This window comes from Echeneis naucrates, chromosome 10 (assembly GCF_900963305.1).
Source record: "Echeneis naucrates chromosome 10, fEcheNa1.1, whole genome shotgun sequence".
Classification (NCBI taxonomy): Eukaryota; Metazoa; Chordata; class Actinopteri; order Carangiformes; family Echeneidae; genus Echeneis; species Echeneis naucrates.
Window position 1 is genome coordinate 19,011,834 of NC_042520.1, and position 17,564 is coordinate 19,029,397.

The following is a 17,564-nucleotide window of genomic DNA, read 5'->3' on the forward strand; positions in this document are numbered from 1 at the left end:
TGGAGAATGTGTGACCCAGAAACAGCGTTTATAGGACGTTTATGCTTCTTTTTATGTATGCACTACGCTATAAAGTGCACTATTTTAGCTGATGGAAGACTAATTTGATGTCCTCATGGAACATTAAAATGAGTGGTAAACTTGAAAAATAACCCATACACAAATGAAATATGTGTACATATATTAAATAAATATATGATGTACATATACCTAGAAAATAAATGCTCATGTGGATTTATTATTTCTAAGAACAATTGCAAATTGGAACCTATTGGCTGGCTGTATGAGGTGCCCATAACATTCATACTACAAATCCCATAATGCAACAATGCCCTGCCGAACAATAGGCTACCTGCAAGAACCCTAATTTAGCTTCCCTAACTACAGACCAGGGAAGCTCAGGCAGTGGTCAGCGCTATTGCCCCACAATAAGAGCCAAAAGCCAGTCAAAGACATCATGTTTGGATTAATTGTTGACTAAATTGTCCGTAGGTGTGAGTGGTTGTTGGTCTCTGTATGTTGACCTCACCCACTGTGACTCCCAGCGACCTGATAAACGGTTGAAGATGAATAGAATGACGACACACCAATCAGGCCTCTGTGGATTTTTTCAATTGTGTACAAAATGTGTCTTGTTTTTGGAGCTAACGTGGCTGTAATTTCAGGGTTAGGGTTAGGGTTAGAATTTAAAATTTTAATTTGTATTTGTGTTCACTGGACATTTTTATGGAGAACAAAATATTTAATCAGTCTGTTTATTTTGATGGGCAAAATATAGTATTCTGTCTGTTTCAATTCATATCTATTTTCAAAACATGGCTGGTTTTAGATTGTTCAACATTTTTTTTCCTGTTTGGCCCACGACCTAATGTACGCTATGGGTTTTGGCCCCTTGTGTGATTGAGTTTGACACTCCTAATGTGCAGGGTTCAAAATTCTGCAAACACTCTCCCTGAATAGGAACATATACAAGTTTAAAGGTATCGATTTTATATATGTGACCTATTTTTTATATAGTTGTATGCTGTTCACATAAATACTTAGAAGATGTTTTACCAAATAAGGATTCGTGACATAGATATCCTTGATATTAGGTTATTTTATACATATATAATCTTTGAGTGTTTGATGCATGTGATACAGTTATATCCGGAGGATGTAGACCTGAGGTAGACCTGAGGTAATCATTTGAAATATTAACCACGCAGCATTGGGGTAACATTGAGGTAGGCTGGCTCTCCTCAGTACCTGTATGCCAGTGTGAGCACATACTGGAAAGCAGCCGGCTTAGAGAACCTCGGGGGTCCACATCCAGGACGTCCCGCTGGTATTGACCCGATGTGCTGGCCCTCAGCCCGCCGCTTTAATGCAGAGGAAGCCGTGCTGGCCGGCACACACAGGCCCATTGTGAAGCATCAGGAAAGGTCCGTCCAGCCGCTGGCTCCGCCCCCAACATCCTCTGCTCAGCAGAGTCCCCACACAGGCCGAACTTCAAGGAAAAGGTCCTGTTGTCACCACACAGGAATAACGCTGCTGTCCGACTGATTTCTGCTCACTGGGCTGTAATCACACTCGAGCTGACCTCCGCTTTGAACTAATCTGACCGGATCTGGCTTCAAGTTCAGCGACGAACCGGACCGATGCAGATTTGATCGCCTACTGGATGATGAGGCGGTCGGACTGGAGCGCGCCTTTAACCGCTGATTTCCGAGACCCGAGAGACAATGTGGAAAGAAGAATATGATGTTCACTTCGACTTTTTGTTGCATCTCCTGTAAGTTTGACATTTCTTCGGACAAGAGGTTGTTTGAAACGTTTACGTCCTAATGGGTGTGAGCTCTAATGTCAGGCTGCGTGGCAAAATGGAAATAGTGAGGTAGCTGTAGTGAGACTTTACTCTGGCGAAAATCACTACAGCTCTGCTAGAATAACCCTGAAGGGAATGGTCTATCCCCAGAAAAACGATATAGAAAAGTACAGTTGAATCCAAATTCGGGCCTATTTCCTATCAGCCTCTTCTTTTAATGACTCATAGTACCAGTTTATCACTGTAGTGCATTTAAAGAGAATTTCACTGAACATTAGCAAACATTTCCATTGTAGGTCATTTAAAGTTGCGAGTAATAATTCCTCATAGCTATTTTCAGTCATCACTACTATAGGAAAATATGATACAGATGTCAGAACTGCAATCTGCACTTACGTTAATCAATAAATCAATATATTTTGACTAATCATTGGCTGGATAGCTCCAAGGCATGAAATAAAGTGGAAAACTGAGAAGTTTGACATATGTTCTGGGAAATTATGCAAATGATTAATGAATAATGCAAAATAACTCTACTGATTTTCTGTTGAGCCATTAATCTATTCATCAGATGTTTCAACTCTAACTGGGCCAATGGATTAAGATTTATAGCAAAACCAAATTTAAAAAAAAAAAGGGTTTGATCCCCGCAAGGTGATATTTTCAGAACTGAGTTGTATTTTTAACCGCAGCCAGTGTAAGACAACAATCGAAACCTTAGATGGTGTCCTGTCACTCAAACAAACCAAAAAATTCTACTGAGTTAAACTGATGTAACTGATTCCGTGTTTGTTGAGCATCAGCTGGTATAGTCATCAGAGCAGTGGATGAAAGTAAATTAGTCAGATTTTATTGCTCTTTTTTTTTTTGTTGTTTTTGTTTTAAATCCAACATCAGACCACTGCTCTTTGCAGAGATGTCTATTTACATGCCCCAGCAGATAACTTGACTGACAAACAAACACACACAAAGAGCTCTTATGTGTGTATTTCTGAAGTATGTCTATGGTACCTCACTTAGCTACTGATCACTACATACAAAAATGAAACAAACATCTGTTAAATCCCTGAATTACATAAAACAGTTAATCCCATAATTGTTGATTACCATCATAGAGGATGGCACTATGACCCCCCCCCATCACTCATGCAGACACACCTTGTAGGTGTGGGTGGTAAACAGCCAAAAAGATTAGTGTGTGAGTCACTGGCATGCACCATCATGCTCTCTATGTCTGACACACTCGCACACACAGACTGTGTGGCGGTTGCAGTGAGCGAGTGTGTGTGGCCTGGGGATACAGAATTGTGTGTTTAGTTAGACAAATCAGTTTCCTGTGTGCCACTTGGCCCTCTGTAACGCCAACTGTCTTGGCATAAATGGCCTGCACTAGATATCTGATACTTAAAATTGTGTCTCCATCGAGGTTGTGTGTCTATTATTGCCAGACAGCATTGCACTTGGGGAGCCCTGCATTATTTTCGCCTCATGCTGAACACAAGTTGTGAATGATTTATGAGGTGTTTGCAGTTTGCTGAAATTGCTATCCCCTGTTTGTCAATATTAATTCACCAGACTCAAAACACACAGCTATATACTGTGTTAATTATTTACCACTGACTCATTTTATTCTGCGTGGGTCCATGTGCATGTATGTGAATGTTTGCACAGGCATTTGTCTAATATATATATATATTCCAAATCATATCTATCAAATCAACAATTTTCAACCACTTGGCTGGATTTCCAGGAGCATCCTGCGACTATCCAGGGTATGTACGATATGTAGATCATTAAGTAGGTTTTGGGTTTGTCTGAGGGTGTCGTCCCTCATGGACATATCTAAAACACGTCTGCAGTACAGGAAGCAGCTTAATCAGATCCCCAAGCCACCTCAGCCGGCCCCTTCCCCAGACTAAAAACTAGTGGTTTAACCCCTTCCGGATATACATGTCCCCCACCCTGTCCCTAAGGGTGAGCCCATGGACAGGGCAAATGGAACAGCACTCACTCAACTGTGTCTTCAGTCTCATTGTCATTCTTCACAGCGATGCTCCACCACGATAAGGTGGAGAACTTTGCATGACCCAACCCATCAGAGCTGAGGAGTTTGACAGTCCTTGTGATCCTGAGTCCCTGATGTTGGGGGAAGTATTTCATTGTAGAGCGCAAATTGTTCCGGGGTCAAAGAGCCTAATGAGTCAGCTGAAACATGCTAAGTAACCTTGCCAGGAGCAGGGAAGTCTAGGACCCTTCCGTGAGGTCAGCTATACGGCTGTTGTGGATAGTTAGCCATTCAGCATGGGAAAGCAGGTGACTGACTCTGACAAAGGAAACTTGTTGTTCTTAGTTTTTAGTTTTGTTTTTTTTTTATAAATTTGTTTCTTGTTTTTCATGTGAGTCTGTAATAGACAGCCTTGTGGTGTTCTTCGTGTAGGACAGGTCACTTGGCTTCCGCTTTATCCATGGTAACCCAAAAATCCAGTACAACAATGGGTAATGGATTGAATTTGTGAGGATAATGCAATTGGGCTGATCAGATTATGCAAAAAACATCTGAATCATCTGGCAAGAATGCTGATGTTGCTGCACAGATGTACACACAGAACAGGAAGCAGGGAAATTTAGACTGATGGAGGCAAATGAGCACAACCTTTCCTCAGAAATAAACCTAGTTTGCAGGTCTTTTTTGTTGTTTTGCCAGTAAGGACAAGAAAAGAGTGCAAGAATTGTTGTTTTTATCAGCTTTTTTGAAATCGGGCTTTTATCATCAGGGATGATTGGGATTCGTTTGTTTTGGACAAAGTAAGGCAGCAGTTCCCAGACTTTTCCAATGGATCATGGCCTGCCTAAAAAAATCATGTTAGTGTTCCACATGCCATCCCATGATCTTAGAAAATCAAGCTTGTCATTCATCATCTGCTTCTTAAAGGTCTCTCTTTTAAAGTCTTTCTTTTTATTCATCAGCTATCAAGTTTACTCCATGTTTCCTCACAAATCTTATCTTTTAGCATGTAGAGAGACAACTGAGACAGCAATAAAATATCATGTTCTCTGGCAGCAATAAGATAAGACTAAATCTAAAAAGGAAAAAAAAAACGTGGTTAAAGATAATTTTCTTTGAAGATGAATGAAACCATAATTAATATGTTTCAATCATTTTTTTCCTATTGTAAAACACATTTAAGGATTTGTCAGCCAGTTGCTATGTCTCTTTGAAATATCAATTAATAATGACACCTCAAAATTCCTTTATTCACAAGGAGATGAAGTAAACAAAGGTAACAACATGATTTACAGATGTAATCAAAAACAAACCATCTGCACTGGACATTTAAAAAGGCTAATTAACTTCCTACTGATTAACTCTGGTGTGGAGTAATTTGTGATGTATACAGTGCACTGCAGTACAGTGCCCTCAGCTCAATATCTTAATCAAACCTCACAGTAAGTCATAAATAAAGAAGGAGGCTACTAATTGATACTCTGCATTGATTCTCTTTTCTCTATTGATGACACTAACAGTTATGGGAGACACTCTCCTATGAACAGTTCATCAAACTGTGTCTTTTGGAAACACTCTGCTCTGTAGTTTGCTGTGGCTTTAGTTCTCTACATTAAGGGCCAACTCCACCAAGTTTAACACGATGATTAGTATACTTTTCGTGATTGCTACTGCTTAGCCAGTTGACTATGAGTTGGTAAATTTTTTGCCAAGTAATTGTTTTAATCTGTCACCTGGGTATTTTGCTTCATTCCCTCCATGGCTGCTTTCCTGTCATAGAGAACACACTCCCCCCACCCTGTGTGTGTGTGTGTGTGTGTGTGTGTGTGTGTGTGAGAGAGAGAGCGAGAGCGTGTTCACGAGATTGGCAAGGTATGTGTGTTGTGCTAGCTAAGGCTGAGGGAATTGAAGAGAGTGGCAGAAGTCATTTGCCAAATGAGTTTGGACTTGATCACAAATACTAACTGAAGATGGAGATGGACAAATTGGTTCAGAAAGGAAACAGCATTTGGTTAGATGTGTCTCTCTTTGAATCTTGTTGAACACTGTTGCTCTTGATTGTGATTTCCCTCTTTTTGCATGCACATTTCAAATAGTAAGAATAGAGGTATAAGAAATTAAAACAATGGTTCAATGCAGACAAATGTTTCAGGGACTAGAATGGTTAAATAAGACATTTATTAAGTGTTTTAGATTAGATGTATTTATCAAGATATATACCATGCATTGCAATAGATTTAATATGTGGCAGTATTAATTAAAGGCCATTTCACCCACCCGACCTACAGTAAACTCCTTGAATGGAGGCCATGGAAAATATCCCTTTTGATGTCACTGTGGTTAAACTCTGATCGGGCTTCAAATTTATGACAGAAAGTCTGTTACAAACTATGAGTGCAGGATTTCAGGTGTGGTCCTTGACAGTGCAGGGAGGATCTGATGAAAGATGAAATGAGTTGCCTTATGGGATCCATAGTTTTGTGTGACCCACACTGATGTCAGCTTGTGCAGTCTCCACTGTACATCTATTACTTTTCATTTTCCAAACTAAAAGATTCATTTTGTAAATCCTAGGACAATTACTTCGAATAAACATTATTCTCCCTGTAAATCTGAAAAAGAATTGAAATGATTTTCCTACCCTAAAATAAAATTGTACAGCAACTAGTGGAAATCTAGCCGACCCTGGATGGAAAGTGGATTATGAGTTCAGTGTATTTAGACATGTATAATGCTCTGCAGTTTCAGACATTGCAGTATATTTTGAGAACGGTTACAGTGTCAATGTGAGTCATTGTAACTTCAAACAAAGAATGAAGTGTTGGAGAACATCTGTCATTTATGCAGACTTTGCAGGCCATTACTTGGCGATGGAAGCTATGTGTTCATTCTCGTGTATTCAATGCTGTGGCAACTGATTTTATTTTTTAAATATAACTACCCCTGCAGGGCTGATCAAGACTATTCAGTAATTTGCAGAAACGCCCTGCTTTAATCACACAGTTGCACCCATTCACAGTTGGCATAGGCAGTCTAGTGATAGACAATCAGAATGGGATGGATATTTTACCAGATTTGTTGAAGGTTGGGTGCTTTGCTCAAGGCAAATTTAGACTTTCTAACTTTTCAGGGTCATTTGCCTAAAATAAGTAGAATGGAAGTGATATGGAGCTATTAGTTTTTATATCACAGCGCTTTAATTCAAATAGTGTCAGAGGTTAACAGTCTGAGATTAGAGGAGCTTTTCAGAAGAGCAGGTAAAATCTGCTACAGCATTATAATCAGCCTTCAGAGTTGCTGCATCAAAGTGGGACATTAAGTGACAGTGAAAGTGGGTCAGTGTCAAAACAAATCATTTAAACCTCATTTGACTTTTTGCTTGTGTATAGGTTAACATGTTTATATAATTGAATTTCCTCCTTCCTTTAAGTTCACCTTCCTCTGTCTAGTTATAAGTGAGTGGGCATGCAGTGACACATGTCTTCCATTCATTAACCTGGGCACCTGCTTGGGTGTGTGTTTGTATGTTTGTGTGTGCATCAGTGATGCCAACCTCACAGACGTGCTGTCTGACTCAGAGGAGTGCGATCTGGGCAGTCTGGAGCGTTTGGAGCGCGGCAGCACCGACACTCTGGCCAATGGCTGCCGAGCAGACTGTGAGGCCGCCAAGAGGCTGGCCAAGCGCCTTTATCACCTCGAGGGCTTCAAGCGCTGTGATGTGGCCAGACATCTGGGCAAGAAGTGAGCATGCACTCACACACCAACACATAGATCATGGACTGATAAATCCCCCAAAACAGGAAAGTTTTTTACATGTGCACAATGAAAATGAGACAGAAAGAGACACATCATATACTAATTTGTGGTTGACTGGTGTACAACCACATGTTTAGTTGTTAATAGAAGCATAATCTGTTACATGGTAATGTCAAGAAAACATTCCTGTCATAGTCTAATACCTCAGTGCCACATTGATTTGCTGATGCCTCTTTCTGCTATTTTCTCTCTGCAGTAACGAGTTTAGCCAGTTGGTGGCATCAGAGTACCTGAGTTTCTTTGATTTCTCTGGCCTGTCGCTGGATCGAGCCCTGAGGTAATGCACAGTCAACACTTGAAAGTGGTGAGACATCCGTACACAGACATACATATGAATGTTTTTCACTTAGCCCCTTCACAAAGAATTTACTCTATGCTAATCAAGCTGTTGTGTGAGTACAGTTGTGTGTTGCTGACAGCTGTGGGATAAATCACTGCCTTGTACCTGACATGTTGCTGTCTCAAATGATGCAGGGTACCCAGCTGCAAGGCCTCATTTCAGATCCAAGACTGGACTCCATTTTCTTGCTAAGAAGGAACATGTAACATGTCATAATCATCATATTCTTATTTCTTTCAAGTGTTTAATTTTGGAAGGGGGAGTGTAAACGTTCCTGAAGATTTCTGCGAAGAATCTTTTTAGAATTCAGTATATAAAATTATAATAAAATATCAGAGTATTAGGTGTCACATCAAAAGTCCAAATGCCCAAAAGTCTACAGTATAATTTGGGGCATTTTGGGAAATCTATAAAGGGAAGCTGCTTCACTTACTTCAAGCACACAGAAGCAAGGATGTAGTTTGGGTGTGTTCAAACAAACAAACAAAACAAATTTATTGAACGGCACAATCATTCCTCGTGGCTTTGACCTCGTTACGACTTTATTTATTTATTTTTTTTGCACGACAGGAACTTCCTAAAGGCCTTTCCACTGATGGGAGAGACCCAGGAGAGAGAGAGGGTCCTGGTCCATTTCTCCAGACGCTTCTGCCACTGCAACCCCCAGACACCCACCTCTGAAGGTCAGAGCCATGAGGATGATGATGGTGATAGCAAATATGGTAATGAGGAACAATTTTATCAAGAGAAATGTGCCATAACTGCTAGATTTTTGTTTTGAACTTGTACAGAAATATGCATGAATGTTATACTAACAAATTGCTTTAGCAAATGGTTATCACACAAATTTTTATTTAATGACAAAACAGAGTGCGGTGTCACAGATGCACAGTGTTTGGGAGAACCCTGTAACTAGGTATATCATCACACTCTGTTTATTTTAAATGTCAAACCTGAGTAATTCCTGTGAAACAAACTGGTATTACGGCAGTGGATGAAATTGGCTACACAACAGTGGCAATGCCTATTTTTTTCCGAATTAACAGGTAACTGTTATTTGAACTCTGTGTGGAGCTTGCATGTTCGTATTTATAGTGCAAAGAAAAATAACATATATTGATGTTGTTCCTGCACTCTCTAAGCACTGAGTTATTATATTTTCAGTAGTTAGGACTGTTGCCCCATAACAAGAATGTCACAGGTTCGTTTCCCGGCCCGGGGCCTTTCTGTGCAAAGTTTGCATGTTCTCCCCGTCCCTGCGTGGGTTTCCTCCCACCATCCAAAGACATCATGTTTGGGTTAACTGGTGACTCTAAATTGTCTGTAGGTCTGAGTGTGAGTGTGAGTGGTTGTTGGTCTCTGTCTGACTCTCTGTGTTGGCCCTGTGATGGACTGGTGACGTGTCCAAGCTGTAACCTGCCCCTTGTCCAGAACATTTGCTGGGTAGAAGATGGATGGATGCATGAATGTTATCTGAACTTTTTATTTATCATTTTGCTGTGTAAAGAAACCCTCACTGTGTTCAACTCAGTTCTGATGCCTTAAGTAGCTAATTCAGTAAACCACGCTAAAGGCTGTTACCTAATAACTGTTAGCACCATTACTTACGTTTACCTTGTTGCACTTCTGTCAAGTGATGATGTCATTGTTCTTGTTCTTGTTTTTGGGTTTGTGCCATTCTTTTCATAACAGCCCCTGTCAGCTGTGTGCAATGTCAAAACACAAGTTGCAGTGGTCATATTCTGAGGTGAATTAACAGATCAAGCGAAAACACTGATGCAGCTCTGCACACATTTGTGTGTAATTTCAGTTTGCATCCACCATAAAGGAATCTGTGGCATTGCGTTCCTGTGAATTTCTGTGTGTGTGTGGAGGAACAGCATGACATTTAGCTGACCTCTGGCTTGTGCATTGTGCCTTTGCAGATGGAGCCCACACATTAACCTGTGCGCTCATGCTGCTTAACACCGATCTACATGGGCATGTACGTACCAAACTTACTTATTTACAAATTCAACAGGATTCACACTATCTCTTTATCCAATCACATCTTTTCTGTTAATATTCCCTGTTCTTTCCCTCCTCTGTCTACCCTTTTCTCTCTCTCTCTGCCTTTCTCTCTCCCATCCATGGCCTACTTTCTGACCTGTTTCTGTCTCTCTTCTCCTCAAATAGTCTCTGTTCAGTTTTAACTGGAGCACTTTGGTTGGGTAACATAAAACTCCATTACTATGCCTGATCTTTTCCTCCAGCCCTCTGCTCAACTCCACTGACTCCCTGCTAATAGTACTTGTCATGAAAGTCCCTCCTCTAACTAATATCCTGCCGCTCTTTTCAATTTCCTTTTCTTCCTTTTCAAATCCTCTGCTAACCAAATGTGGCCCCCCGGTCTCTCTCTGCCCCTGCAGGTGGTAAGTATACTTATAGTACTGACACTATCCTCTTCTGAGGTAATGATAACATTGAAGACCTTTGTCATGATATAGATCACATCTAAATCAATTTGTAATCATAATTTTTCAGTGAAATGTCTTGGTGCTTCATTATTGTTCAAGTGTCAGGGTCTAATTTTGGGGATATATTTAAAGTTAAGATGAAATTTTCTATTTGTATCTAAATTAAAGTTCATAAACAACATGAAGAACAAGTTAAGTTCATGACAAGAGTTTGTAATCCATGAGGAATTCATTCTGCTACAGCCTTTACATGAAAGTTTAACAGTATTTTGGGGCTTTTCTGCCTTTATTTTAATGCACAATTGGCAGGGAGACCAACAGGAAACAGGGGAATGATCCTGCAGCATAGGGCCCTTGTTGGATTCAAACCAGGGACACTGTGATTAATTAACTGTCTGAAAAACACCACGTCTCCTATTTTTGATGAGTAAATGGAGAGTATGTTTGTGATGCATACTTAGTTCCACCCTTAGTGTTTTGCACTTTTCCTAGTAAAGGAAACAGGCCTGGCTTCTCCGTTTTTGTGGTCTCATAGAGTAAAATGTGAATAAAAAGCCAAAAAACCAAATAAAATTTTTTCTCAGTGGTGAAATCAGTTTTAGTTACACATCTGTATTTGTTGAGGGTACAGAGCTGATTCATGCAGAAGGAGGCATAAGTGCATAAACACCTACCTATGTTTTCCTCCTCTGATCATGCATGAGTAAAGCAAGCCACAGCATTTAGAGAGGTGTGATAAACTGATACTCACCAAGGTATAACAGAAGTGGACCCTCACTCATCATTACTTGCACAACTCCAGCAACACAACACTGGCACTCAGTGGATTGTTGCAAAACTGCATCCATGTTAGTCCAGATAAGCAGAAAGAAATTGAGCGAAAATGACCAAGGTAAAATCTCATGTAACAACTAACTCTTTTGGCTGATTATTTCTGTGTCTGTTCTCTCTTCAGAACATCGGGAAGAAGATGTCTTGCCAGCAGTTTATTAGTAACCTAGATGGCCTCAACAATGGCAAAGATTTTCCAAAAGACCTATTAAAGGTACTGAATTTTTTCCTGAGTGAATGCAACAAGAAAAGCTCTGTCACTGTGATCTTTGTTATTTCTTTGTCTCACCCACAGAAGGAAGTTTGACTCCCCAGAGTCTAATTAAAACTCACATGTGAAATAAAATGTTTATAGTTTCTCTCTTTTCTTGCTTTGCCCACACAGGTCTTGTATAACTCAATCAAGAATGAGAAACTTGAGTGGGCAGTGTGAGTATGCTTTTTTTTTTTTTTTTTCAAGTAGGAAAGTATTTAGGGCATTCGAGTTATTATAAGGAAGGTACCCTAGGTTTATCTGAATGGATATTTGTGTGTTTGCAGTGAGGAGGAGGAGCTGAGGAAGAGTCTGTCAGAGCTGGTGGAGGAGCAATGTGAGGGCGGGAATAAACGTGTTGCCAGGGTAACTGACGGCAGTAACCCTTTCATCGCTATTCCTATTCTGTTAAATGCTGTCACCTACAAACATGGAGTGTTGACCCGTAAGAGCCATGCGGACATGGATGGCAAACGCAGTGAGTTTATGAACATAACCACAAACAGTTCATTTTAGTGACCACACTCCCCAGTAAAGTTGTAAGCTACACACACACACACTTGTATATGCATGTATTTTCACCAGTTTCCTCTCTCACAGCCCCAAGAGGTCGCCGTGGTTGGAAGAAGTTCTATGCGGTTCTGAAGGGGATGATCTTGTATCTCCAGAAGGTATGCAACTCATCCTCTGCTCTGTTACCATAGAAACACACATTCACCAACACTATGACTGGGGTGGTGGATGCTGCTAGCTGCTCTGCTCTGCTGCGTTTGTGCGCATGTGTTCATGCTTGCATGTGTGTGTTCCAGAAGGAGTGAGCTACAGATAGCATAAAGAGAAGAAATGAGGCATGGCTGCTCTAGTTGGTGTTTGTCTCCCCCTGCTGGCAGGAAGCATGTACTGACCTCGTGATAAATGAATCCATTCATGTTCCTACCACACGCAGAATAATATTGACACTGTTTTATCTTGATGTTGATATGGATATTTGTCTATAGGAATGTTATTTTACATCATCAGGCATCTGTGCACTGGCCAAGATAAACTTTGCCTCTTGAATGACTGAACTGGAACCAAAAATAAGTCCAACAGTTTGTTTTTTCATATATTATTTTGTTATTCACCTAGGATGAGTACAAGCCTGACACTGACATTTCAGAAGTGGACTTGAAGAACGCAGTGCGGATCCATCATGCTTTAGCCACTCGTGCCACTGACTACAGCAAGAGAGCCAACGTATTGAAGCTCAAAACCTCAGACTGGAGAGTCTATCTGCTGCAGGCACCGTGAGTGCCCATGTTCATCATACTGCAAATTATTAAAAGCCAAATGCAACTGAATAGCACATTTTATCACAAGCCTTTAAGTTTGGCTGTCACCTACAGAACATAAAACATTTTACTTTATCTGTGATTAGTGTTTCAATCCCGTCATTAACAGGAAAGCAGGAGGTGTAAATGTGGGATTTTATTGGTAATGAAACGTTTTGCATTATGTGTTTTGATAGATTACAGGTTCATTGAAGACATTGAAATTCAATGAGTTAATGAAACATACAGTATGTTGTGATGTCTGAATGTAATTTTAACCTTCACAAAGTGAGACTTAAAATTACCTTCTGCTGACCTCAAAAACGTCTGCGATGTGAATACGGTTTGTCACTTTGGTATGCACTAATTTGTAAGGCTTCGTGTATGAATTGAAATCACCTGAAGAAAAATTTAAGATAGTTTTAAAAATTAAAAGTCCAGATTTTGAATTTAGACTGCTATAATGTTATGACGGGGTTTTCATTAAAACATTTTATGAAAAGCTGCAAAAGTGACTTCTACACAGCAATATGCAGTTCTTAGTTTAAGTCACCCGCACTTTGTTGCGTTACGCTTATATTAATTCCTCAATTTTCAACTTGAGCAAAGTGTAGAAACAATTCAGATTTTCTTAAAGTTAAAACTGAAAATGTGCATTTAAAAAGCCATCCCTGTCAGTGTTGCTCAGCACTTTCTTTCACTGAAGCCCGTGTGGATTTGAAAACTAAAGTATAGAACAAAAATATATGAACTGTAATTATTCACTGACTGTGCCCACCTCCCCCTCCCTTCCAGGAGTGAGGAGGAGATGATGTCTTGGATCTTTCGGATAAACCTGGTGGCAGCGCTGTTCTCCGCTCCAGCCTTCCCTGCTGCCATCGGTTCAATGAAAAAATTCTGTAGGCCCATCCTTCCATCCTCATCTACCAGACTTAACCAGGTACAGACACACACACGCCCATGCATTCACAGATGGTGACAAACATCGGGAGCAAAGGCAGCTGTCACACTCTTTGGTGTGTTTTCTAGTTTCCTGGTCTCTAGACAATACACAACTGTCAATACTACACTATATGTACAGTTCCAATTGATACTTTGTAAATTTCCTTATTCTCGAGTGCATCTTAGCAGCATGTATAGTCATTCTACTTTAAAAACCTGTACAAGGGTTACACAGTTTTACATATTGTGTGTGTGTCTGTGCATGTCTGATGTACTGTTTCGGGGGTCCTCTGGTTTTTGACTGTGCTGTGGTTGGTTCAGGAGGAGCAGCTGCTGAGTCATGAGAGCAAACTAAAACAGATGAGCCTGGAGCTGGAGGAGCACCGGAAAAACCCACCCTCAGTCGACCCTAAAAGCCGTGACTGGGAGGAGTACCGGCTCAAAGAACACTACCTAACATATGAGGTACAGACTCTGGCAGTGTTTGTTTTTTTGTTTTTTTTTTTGAGCAGAACTAGTTAAAAGACCAAAAATCATGTGGTGTTTTCTGTCCTATTACATTTATCTGTATTATAATTTGTGAAGTATATAAGTACATGATAAAAATTTTAGATGAACGTATAAAATCTGATGTAAAATGTTTCTTGAGATCATTTGAAATTATATGAATAAGTTACATTTAATGAGTGGTCTAATGTTTTTAACCCCCTCTCCCCTCCCCTCCCGAGCAGAAGACTCGGTATGAGACGTACATCAGCCTCCTGCAAGCCAAAATCCGTGCTGAGACGGATGACCTTGAGAAGATTGAGGCAAGCGTGATGGGAGGCCTGATCATGGAGGGTGGGCTGGCAGGCCGAGAGTGCCACCTCCGCAAGACGCAGTCCTCCCCTTCCATCAGCCAGACACATAGTGGGTTGAACGGGAGGGCCACTGAATGCACCGCCCAAGGACAGAGGAGCTGAAGGAAGGGATGACGACCTGAGACCTCAGCCCACAAAGCAACATCCTTCCAAGCTAAACTAGCTAATCCTCCCAACTGGGTTTTTGTTAGTCTTCTGTGTTTTGGGCTCCTCCATTGCCCCTGTTGTCCGTACAGTAAGAGTGGGCAGCAACGGGAGAAAAAGAATCTATTAACCCTGGTGATAATTTGTCCTTGAGCAAGAGATGAAGAGGATGAAGAGCCCACCATTGATACCCAATAAGTGACCCTACCAAACCTCAGTTCTTTGAACTTTTATTATTGCACATTAAAATGATCATTACTGTGATCGCAGCATTATCAGTATTATTTTGATGACTCAGAGTGATGCAGTTCTTTTAGATGAAACTTGTTTTTAGTTATGAGCAAAAGTTTGCGTAATTTATAGTTTTAGTTAAAGGCCAGGAAGAGAAGGAAGAAAGGGACTCAGACTGCTCTGCCTCTGTCCTCTCTGTCTTGTCCTTCTCAGACAGTGATGGACGTGGTGGAGATGGTACTACTGTAGCATTTTGGCCCTTTTTTTTTTTTATTTTTCCACTTATGTTAACACACCCAGCAACTCACAAGCTTGTGTATGGACCTACAGTTTGGGTGTGTGAAGATACAACATATCTGTCCTGGAGTTACAAAAACTCTGCAAAGAACTTCTCAGAAGGAACAAGTCCCTGCCACGTATAGCTTATTTATTTATTTATTTAATTATCCTTTATTCACATCGGAGGAGCGTTTAAACAGAGTGGACATGCTCTTTTTCAGCAATTTCCTTCTGGACATTCATACAGCTGCATATATCCCCATGCATATAGGAGCTGCCAAGTGAACACATGGGTGTAATTGTTCACTGAGCTGCCCTGCCACAGAACTGGAGGCTGAGTGCCTTACTCCAGGGCTACCCGACACTAGCTGTTGAGGAATTTTGAGTGTTACAAACTCACTTGTCAGAGGGATCAAAAAATTTGCGTCAGTTGGCTTTTGAGCTGCCGCTACCCATAATTATGACACGTAATCAATAATTCTGTTTGTTTTTAACAAGTAAAAAAGGATAACAGGATGTGACTGAATGAAAGCACTGTGCCATTTATCCTTCAAACGGCTCTCCTTGTTTCATGAGTCTGTTGAGCCGGTGATGCTGATACATTTCTGGTCGGGTGTGAGGTGTGAGAGAAGATTAAAATGACAGGCAGAACAGGAAAGTGTGGGTGGCACGTGTACAGTATGAGTGGGTCAACTGGTGTTTGAGTGTGCGTGTGCTTTGGCATGCTTTTTTAAGTGATTCCAGTTGGGATGTGGAGGCTGCAGGCAACAGGGAGAAGTAAATATGGCAGGGTCATGTCTTTGTATAAAGAACTTGTTGAGCATGTTTAGTAAGAAATAATCTGCTGAATAAGACTGCCATCACAATCAGGCCTCTGTCTCTCAAAAGCATCTGCAGCACAAAGACAGAGAATAGCTGGACAGTGACCTCTTAAACCAGGAAATCTTACCAATCCTTTATCTCATTTATAATATATTACATGGACCTATTACAGCTTGTTTTGGCCTTGCATTCAGTATTTACCTGTACAGGTATATTCCCTTCTCTGCAGTCATTCCCACCATGGAGGTTTTTCTGAGAAAGCAGGCCTTGGCCTATCTTACACAGAGACTAGCTAACCATAGAATGTAGCAGCAGGACTGCTCGTGATTGGTGTGCTAAATTCAAGAAACCTGTCAGAAAACTGGAAACGAGCAAAACATTCCCATCAGCAGTGTCTCCATCAAAACAGCCTTCCACATGGTTGAGGAGGAAGGAGAGAGACTTGTTTTCTAAGAAGAGTCTGTTTAGGTTTTCTTAGTAAGGCCGTCTCTACTAGCAAAGAACAGGCCGACTGACATCCAGCACACTTTTTTTTCCCAAACAGAGGAATACAATAAATTAAGCCTGTTTCTCAAAGAGTTGTCATGTTCAGAGGAAGTGTGGATGTGGTGGTAGGGGCGGTGGTACTGCTATTTCTGAGCACCTTAATTGATCCTTTCCAACCCAAACACACACACACACACACACACACACACACACACACGTGCACAACTTTCCTTTTTCTACATAGTTTGCTTGTGACACAACTGTAGATCAGTGAGCTTAGTGCCCCCAGACTCAGCCTCAATGTGGCACAGAAGCATATTGATGTAACCAGGGCTGCAGATCAACAGTAAGAAACTTCACATATTTGGCTCTGGACTCAGTGCTTCTGCTGCTTCGTAAATCATTTTAATAGTGACCAATGGGATTTGAGATCCTTTTGAGACTTAGCTGGAAACCTGGAATCACAGCTGGAATCCTGGAACTGGATCCTTGTACAGACCAAAATGCTGAAACGAAGCAGAGTTTTGAGAGCAGACGTACCATTTTATAGAGCTGTACTGATAGGATAAACTGCTTTCTTACAGGGAGACTTCTCCTTATAGTCACTTTGGCTGTTGTGCTAACCATTGTTTCCCAATGTTCTAGGGTAGGCCTGTGCTGTAATATAGGATTGTGACAAAAAAAAAAAAAAAAAAGTTGATTGTTATGATTTATTTAAAAAAATGACAACTTCGGCACTTTGATGTCAGCAATGATCTTTTTGTTTGTTTTGTTTGTATATCTGAACTGTTTTTGACAGGATGCTCATACTATGTAAAGGACATATTTACTGAATATTTAGTCTGTGCTTCATAAAGTAAGCTTTTATACAGAGGATTGTGGTTGTGATTTTATTTAGATTATCATCTCTGGACAGAAACAATTTGTCCGGCCATTAACATCTCTCTATGGCTATCGCACTGTGTAGTATTTTGAGCAAACA

The 17,564-nt window shown here is 40.7% G+C and overlaps 1 protein-coding gene across 2 annotated transcripts; it reads left to right on the forward strand.

Moving 5' to 3' along the window:
* The first annotated feature begins 1,479 nt into the window (after positions 1 to 1,479).
* psd2 (pleckstrin and Sec7 domain containing 2) lies at positions 1,480 to 17,305 on the forward strand. 2 transcript variants are annotated; one of them, XM_029513040.1, is made up of 13 exons: positions 1,480 to 1,774; positions 7,356 to 7,553; positions 7,825 to 7,905; positions 8,539 to 8,690; positions 9,894 to 9,952; positions 11,380 to 11,469; positions 11,641 to 11,684; positions 11,796 to 11,986; positions 12,109 to 12,179; positions 12,637 to 12,794; positions 13,614 to 13,758; positions 14,082 to 14,225; positions 14,492 to 17,305. In XM_029513040.1, exons 1-13 carry the CDS (start codon positions 1,725 to 1,727, stop codon positions 14,720 to 14,722), a joined length of 1,614 nt encoding a protein of 537 aa, XP_029368900.1. In that variant the 5' UTR covers positions 1,480 to 1,724; the 3' UTR covers positions 14,723 to 17,305. The 2 variants fall into 2 exon arrangements, with proteins under 2 accessions (XP_029368900.1, XP_029368901.1); XM_029513041.1 differs by having other exon boundaries at positions 8,539 to 8,651.
* Positions 17,306 to 17,564: the final 259 nt, after the last annotated feature.